The sequence below is a fragment of the Sinocyclocheilus anshuiensis genome, unplaced genomic scaffold (assembly GCF_001515605.1).
Source record: "Sinocyclocheilus anshuiensis isolate Anshui unplaced genomic scaffold, SAMN03320099.WGS_v1.1 scaffold532, whole genome shotgun sequence".
In the NCBI taxonomy this organism is placed as follows: Eukaryota; Metazoa; Chordata; class Actinopteri; order Cypriniformes; family Cyprinidae; genus Sinocyclocheilus; species Sinocyclocheilus anshuiensis.
Genome location: NW_015555819.1, coordinates 1586731 through 1595082, shown reverse-complemented (window position 1 = coordinate 1595082; position 8352 = coordinate 1586731). Strand labels below are relative to the sequence as shown.

At 37.0% G+C, this 8352-nt stretch overlaps 1 protein-coding gene across 1 annotated transcript in view; it reads right to left on the bottom strand.

The window, feature by feature from the left end:
• The window catches only part of LOC107675287 (39S ribosomal protein L23, mitochondrial-like), a 25171-nt gene extending 24469 nt beyond the window's left edge, over window positions 1-702 (bottom strand). Inside the window, exon 1 of the mRNA XM_016469586.1 lies at window positions 560-702. Coding sequence (XP_016325072.1) covers window positions 560-576 — 17 coding nt within the window. The 5' untranslated portion in view covers window positions 577-702. The remainder of the gene's footprint in view (window positions 1-559) is intronic.
• Window positions 703-8352: the final 7650 nt, after the last annotated feature.

Below are 8352 nucleotides of genomic sequence, written 5' to 3'. Positions count from 1 at the left end.
TTTGCTGGTTTATGCTGGTCCTTTGCTGGTTTATGCTGGTCCTTTGCTGGTTTAAGCTGGTCCTTTGCTGGTTTATGCTGGCCATGTGCTGGCAAAGGACCAGCATAAACCAGCAAAGGACCAGCTTAAACCAGCACCACCTAACCAGCATATCCTTTTTTTTCAGCTAATGCTGGTTTTAGCTGGGGGGTTTTTTCAGCAGGGTCATTGGTACTAATAAACGAGAACGATGGTATTATTCTCATGCTATGTCGAAATTAGCATAGTATTACCCTGGTATCACGTCCAAACAAAACATGGTATTGGTAAGCATAGTATTACCTGGATACCATGTCCAAAATATTATACTACCATGGTACCAACCTCAAAACAGGCTAACGCCGTGGCACTTTTTTGAAGGAGTACTACAAGTGTAAGTACATAACGTTACTGTAAATCTACTCAGGTACACATTTTCGGAAGGACAAACTAACAATAATGTAATCTTTACTGTTGTTATACAACACATCGGCTCATATCACCATAATTACACACTGTAAACAAACACGAAAACACTCACATTATCCGTTTCGCCATGTCCTGTAAATGTGCTTGACTTCTACAATCACATGTGCCGTTTTTATTTTATTTTCATGTGCTCAAGGTCCTAGAAAACTGACTGCTGTGAAAACTGCGCAGACAAGCGTTAGAAAATGTTCAAAATAAAAGTCTTTTTGCAACACTGTTGTCGTTTGGATTGCACAGTGCGGTTAAATGTGGATTATTGTAATAGATAGGATAATTAAATAAATATACGTTTAATATTTACTTTAAACTATGGGTTTTGTTTATAAAAATGGGGATATTAATATATATTTCAAACACTGTTAGAACTTTTATTTTGATGGAATTATAACGTCACCTGACGTCCGTTCTCTGCTCTGCTCTGTGTTTCCTAATGTCATATTTTTGTTAACCCTTGTTGTGAGATTTATATAATTTTGTATACATGGTTTAATGAAAGGTTGTCGGAATGAAAAAAAAGTCACATTTGATTGAATATAGTTTCAAATAATTTAATATCTTTCTACAGATCGATATAAAGATTCGTTCGAACCCAGTTTTGGTGTCCTCTCTCCCCTAAAATGTCCCCGTTTTTACACTACAAAAAAAGCTCCGACCATTACATGTTTCCTGAACACTTGTGTAGTGATTATTTTCACCAGCAGAGGGCGATGAGAACTACACTGATTATTGCTGCTACTTCAGTCATGAAGAACCGACAGTTATCAGAAGAGACACCGTTATCGGTTTCAAGGTAGTACTAGTAACATTTTCACATTAAATCAAAGTAATACTGTTTGTTTGTGCTTTATAACAGGGCCTTAACGGCCTAATTCCCACACAACCTTGATGTAATAATATGGCGTGAACGCACCTCTATCTTACACCACGTGTGTGAAGTGCACCTTAATATGAATAAATAATTAAAAACGATAAACTAAACAAATAGGCTAAATAAAAAAATGCAACAATTATATTAGCTGAAAGCACACTGTGCTCAAAATGAGCCTAATATGCAAAATAATAAGACTATTCGTTTGTTAAGTGGTGAAGTAAGAAGCGCTGTTTCCGGGTCCAAGCCTCAACTCGCTTCACTTGAGAATACTACCTCAGCAGCCATTTGTGAGCACTGTTTATTCATATTAAACATTTAAGTTAAACGTTTTCAAACTTACGGTCTACACTAGAGTCTCCATGCTCACAGCGTCCCAAACACAAATAATTTTTATATATATTTATTTATTTATATTTTCATTGTCTGGCTATCTGGGATTTTGGTATGGAGTTAAAGGTTAGGATTAAAATTTTTTTGGTAGTATTATATCACATTGTGAGTGTATATTAGCACCTTTTGTTGTTTTCTCGTGGTATCTGATAGAGCGTTTAGACACGGAAGCGGTGACACGTGACGTCAGACTTAACAAACGAATAGAGAATGTGAAGCTAAGTCAAGCCGCGTTGCATGCTGGGGTGCCGCCAAACTGGGAGGATCACCTGCTGCTACAAATGCTGAAATTAAAGGGATAGTTCACCCAAAAATGAAAATTATGTCATTAATTACTAACCTCATGTGGTTCCAAACCCGTAAGACCTTTGTTCATCTTCGGAACACAAATTAAGATATTTTTTTATTAAGAAAATAATCCATGTGACATCAGGGGTTCAACCGTAATTTTATGAAGCTACGAGAATACTTTTTGTGTGCAAAGAATACAAAAATAATGACTTTATTCAACAATTCTTCTCCTCCTCATCCCGTCTGCAGCGGTGCACTGCCTGTTACACATAGAAAAGGTGAAAAAACATATTGCATTGTCCAGTTATCTCTCAGAATAATGATCTGAGTAAAGGTCTTTGCACACTGAGTCCGAATTTTTTATTTTTTTTCGTATTCATCATCCTTTCCTATCAAAATGCTTGCTACGGATACGAAAACATAGAAAATTGAACCTGATCTGAATTTTTTTATGATGGACAAAAGTTTCGGAGGCGGTGTGTAAACGTGATTGACACAACATGAGGTTGTATTTATTTTTTAACGTACGAAAACTTCGGATGAGAATTTCGGACTCAGTGTGCAATAAAATGGTGACTTTTTTCACAATCATGACAGAAAATTAAAATACTGCCCTAAATTCAATAGCAGAACAGCAGCACGATCCTCTCAGTATGACGGAAGGCGGATAAACAAAGCAGTTTCCCAGAACTCAACTTGGCGTGACGTCAGCTTCACATTCTCTATAGGGATGGTACAAATCCATTTACAAACTTAAAAAAGAAAAACATCAAAATTAACTTAAAATTTAATTTTGTAATTCCTGTATGCAGTAGTCTATATACAGGTGCATCTCAATAAATTAGAATGTCGTGGTATTTAATACACGAGTTTCACAATTTGAGTTGAATTACTGAAATAAATGAACTTTTCCACGAAATTCTAATTTATTGAGATGCACCTGTACAGTGTGATTTCTGGTGAATTGTATTAAAACCAGTTAGTCAGTTTGACCCACAAACATCATACAAATGGTTAATAATTTGAATATGTGGGTAATGTGCAACAATTAAAAAAAAAAAAAAAACTTAGATTTAATGATTGAGATTTAATGATAGCCACTAAACTAGGAAATATGCCATTTGTTTTCATTTGAAACCTGGTCACCTTACATTAAAATGCAACAATTTTGTCCATTAAAAATTAGTAATATTGTCATTATCACAACAGGCATTACAGCTGAAGACTTCTTCTCCAGCAGATCATTGGGTGCTTCTCAATATCCCTCCTCGTTTCCTCACTCCTCCTTCCTCCATCCTATGACCCAGAAACCGATCCAGCTCAGCCATCTTGTATAGGACATCTCAATTCTCTTAATTGCATAGCGAGAAGGCGAGGATCGAGGACACCTGTACAGTGTGATTTCTGGTGAATTGTATTAAAACCAGTTAGTCAGTTTGACCCACAAACATCATACAAATGGTTAATAATTTGAATATGTGGGTAATGTGCAACAATTAAAAAAAAAAAAAAAACTTAGATTTAATGATTGAGATTTAATGATAGCCACTAAACTAGGAAATATGCCATTTGTTTTCATTTGAAACCTGGTCACCTTACATTAAAATGCAACAATTTTGTCCATTAAAAATTAGTAATATTGTCATTATCACAACAGGCATTACAGCTGAAGACTTCTTCTCCAGCAGATCATTGGGTGCTTCTCAATATCCCTCCTCGTTTCCTCACTCCTCCTTCCTCCATCCTATGACCCAGAAACCGATCCAGCTCAGCCATCTTGTATAGGACATCTCAATTCTCTTAATTGCACAGCGAGGAGGCGAGGATCGAGGAGTGAGGAGGCTTCCTGAGGAGTCATGAGCGTGGATACACAGGTGTATTAAGTCTTTTTCGGCGAAAAAATTGATGCACATATAAATTCTCCTCCCCCTTCACATCTGTCGTAATAATTTACATTTATATTTTACCTTTGCAGTTTAAGTAAACCATACATGTCATATATTTCAACAGGGCATCTTGCTTTATTAATATTTATTATGAATTCCTTAAATAACGAACTTTAACAACATAAGGGCAGATCTCTTTAGTGCAGCTGATGACGCTTTTAAGTGACGCTTGAGTGGTCAAGAATATTCCAATGTTCATCCCTTGATTCCTCCATCCTCATTTCCTTTCCTTGCATCCTTCCCTCATATCCTAAGGAGGTGGAGCTAAGACGCGAGGAAAGGAAACGAAGATGCACAAATAAGAAATGAGAAGAAACTTGAGTAGCTCTTTGAGTGTCCATGTTGTAAAGCTATTTCCCAACAGAAGAGGGAAACCTTGTCCACTTATCCTCAAACCTGAACCAACACTGACTTGCATTTTAAGGGTGTTAAAATAACCATCTCCTAACAAGGACAAGCCTAAAATTCTTCACTGTTGTTACTGCAGGACCTGTAATTTCAGCTCTGCATATTTTATTCATAGTAAATGCGTGTGACTTTTGCAATATTTGCCACTGTCAAAAAACATGTCGGAATTGTCAATTTGGAAATTAGTGTCCTGATCAGTTCTTTCATATTTTACGTGACTTTGATTAATCAAAAAATCTTACAATATTTTCAGCAGAGACAAGCGGTACATGGTCATGAATGTAATTGTTTATCAGGTACCTGAGTGAGATTAGAAAGAGCTCTTGGGGTTTGGACAGTTGGCCGAGGCTCTTGTAATTGAATCACAGCGCGAGAGCTCCTTGTCTAGGTGCCAATGTTTAGCAAAGGGTGGGTTCGGGTGGGTTAGAGGAGACACACTCATGCAACTCGACTCCTCTCAACCTTCAAGCAAAGGTCTGTTCACACACTGTTTTTCCAATGCTGCCATTTATAGATTGGCCCATGCAGTTTGTTTGTGACTGAAACTGATGCCTGTACTTCTGTGGAGTAAAATATGAAATTATCAGTATTACTTCTCACAAAATACATCTTAATTAGCTTTAGTATTCATACTCATTCAGATTAGTAGAAACCATAGTGCTTATAACATTAGACTCACTGAGTACGTTTACATGGACAACAATATTCCGATTTTAACAATACTCTGATTAAGAATCTACCATGTAAACAGAGATTTTTGATTACCTTAATCTGGCTAAAGTCATAGTCGAATTAAACACAAATCAAATTAAGATGTGAAGTATTCCTATTTTAGTCGCATTATTGAAGTGCAGAATAGAAATGTACACACCTTAATCACATTATTACCGTCATGTAGGATACACACACGGCAGTGGTCAACGTGGTTTGACAGCAAATAAAAGAGCTTCAACACCGCCGTCGTCTGTATGCACGTACAAATAATTAACTTCACTTGAAGCTTTCATAAAATTAAAAATGAAACACCCACAACTGTATATTGCATCATCACAAAGACGAACTATATGTTCATACGTGAAATTCTGGAGGGGATGTCGGATGGCGTCACGTGGGGACGTAATGATGTACACCATTAATCAATCTATATAACATGTAAAACGGTAACATGAAAGGAATATTCTAAAAGCAACTCATGTAAACACCTTAATCATAATATTGTCTTATTTAGAATAAGGTACATAATTCGATTACTGATGTCCATGTAAACGTAGTCACTGTTAGTCTGCTCTGAGTTTTAAAGGGGTCATTGGATGCAAAATTCACTTTACAAGTTGTTTGAACATAAATGTGTGTTGGAAGTGTGTGTACACATCCACCCTATAATGATAAAAATCCACCCAATGTTTTTTTTTTTAAATCCCTATTTTAAAATCCCCTTTCTCAAATCAGGCTGTTCTGAGGTTCCTGTCAGAATGACGTAGTTCTGCACAGGCCCCTCCCACGATAGTTGATTGACAGTAGCGTCTTACCTTAGCTCCGCCCTGAGTGAGCTGTCATCAGTCGACAATACTCTGATTAAGAATCTACCATGTAAACAGAGATTTTTGATTACCTTAATCTGGCTAAAGTCATAGTCGAATTAAACACAAATCAAATTAAGATGTGAAGTATTCCTATTTTAGTCGCATTATTGAAGTGCAGAATAGAAATGTACACACCTTAATCACATTATTACCGTCATGTAGGATACACACACGGCAGTGGTCAACGTGGTTTGACAGCAAATAAAAGAGCTTCAACACCGCCGTCGTCTGTATGCACGTACAAATAATTAACTTCACTTGAAGCTTTCATAAAATTAAAAATGAAACACCCACAACTGTATATTGCATCATCACAAAGACGAACTATATGTTCATACGTGAAATTCTGGAGGGGATGTCGGATGGCGTCACGTGGGGACGTAATGATGTACACCATTAATCAATCTATATAACATGTAAAACGGTAACATGAAAGGAATATTCTAAAAGCAACTCATGTAAACACCTTAATCATAATATTGTCTTATTTAGAATAAGGTACATAATTCGATTACTGATGTCCATGTAAACGTAGTCACTGTTAGTCTGCTCTGAGTTTTAAAGGGGTCATTGGATGCAAAATTCACTTTACAAGTTGTTTGAACATAAATGTGTGTTGGAAGTGTGTGTACACATCCACCCTATAATGATAAAAATCCCTATTTAAAAATCCCCTTTCTCAAGTCAGGCTGTTCTGAGATTCTTGTCAGAATGACGTAGTTCTGCACAGGCCCCTCCCACAGTAGTTGATTGACAAGGCCGTCTTACCTTAGTCCCGCCCTGAGTGAGCTGTCATCAGTCCGCCATTGTGTCGACTCCGGTGCAGGGGAAGACAAGAATGTCTCAGATTAAGCGATTGAGGTGTTTAGTTGTTGGATGTAGTAATGAATATAGCAGTCGTCATTTACTCCAGACATCTGAGCCACTGAAGGCGCAGAGGATTAACGGTACTTTCATAGCCAGTTTCGCGGCTGAAGTTTAGTATGCTCCATAGATATATATGCCTATATGCCTCATTATTGACTGTTTCTATGGGCCGTGATACGTAAGCCATCTGCCATTTTTGGAACCGTCTGCGAATCTTTGAGAGCATTGACAGTGTGCGACTTTTCATTAAGACCCTAAAGAATCATATCAACTTGTGTAAAATGGGCATCCGATGACCCCTTTAAGTGATTAAACTTATTACACTTATTTTCACATAGCTATGAGAGGCGTTATACATGGACGCGCTTGCGGTTGCCGTACTGTATTAAACCTTTAATCAGCTTTAAATAAAACCGTATATTAAAAGCTAACAGAAGCAGTAGCATTTTCAAATATAGACGACGCCACTGTTTACAATACAACCGGAGCACATGCCGCTGAGGTGAGGGGCGGGACATTCAGATGCGCACTAGAGGCGGTTTAGCGAATCACAACACACTGGGCCAGCTAACCAATCTGAGCCCAGCACGTATTTCTGAGGGAGGGGCTTCATAAAAGCAGGAAATGATCAGCGTGTTTATGGGAGAAGGGACAGAGTGGTGTAGAATAAAGGTAAATTATGCGAAAAATTATGTGTTTTTTTTTTTTAAACGAAGCATTAACACATGTTAGACTGCACCCCATAAACACAATCAAGCCTAGAAAAAAACAGTAAACTACCCCTTTAATGTATTTTGTTTTCCTTTTTTTTTTAGAGTAATAACTAATAAAAAGTGTAAAACTTTAATCAATTAATTAGTAAATTTCAAAAATAATATTAAGTTCTGCTACAACTGCTACCATCACCCAATTCTATTTAAAAATGATTTTTCTTTGCATGGAAAATCGGTCAGCAGGGCAATCAGGATGAAAATTTGTTTAGCTAGATGAAATATGTGCAGCAGAAAAATAAATAAAAAAATAAAGATTGGGGTTAACTGCAGCGGAGACGCCAGGAGTGCAGAAAAGCCATGGAAACATTCCCAGCTCGGGTTATATTAAATATCCAAAGGGAAGGGGAAATTGTAAAGTGAAGATCCAGACAGGAAGATGGAAAAGTCTTTTTGTTAAAGTGAATACTTGTGCTTGTAAAGGCCTGCAGGTTTTTCTTTTCTTTTCTTTTAAACTTTTGTCAGACAACATTTTATATTTCCTTGAGGGACTGCCATGCCACTCATATTTTCCATTATTGCATTGACTGGGATATTATGTTACATGAATGTACATGAAAAAGATCTGCAACTGTAAAAATCAAGGTGGTCCAAAACATTCCAGAAGACTTGCTCCATGAATAGAAGAGATGGATGCATGTGCAGACGCAAAGAATTGAGCTCTTCAGTTACATCTAAAATCTGTGATCACTTTGTAAATAATTCATTAATTAATTATA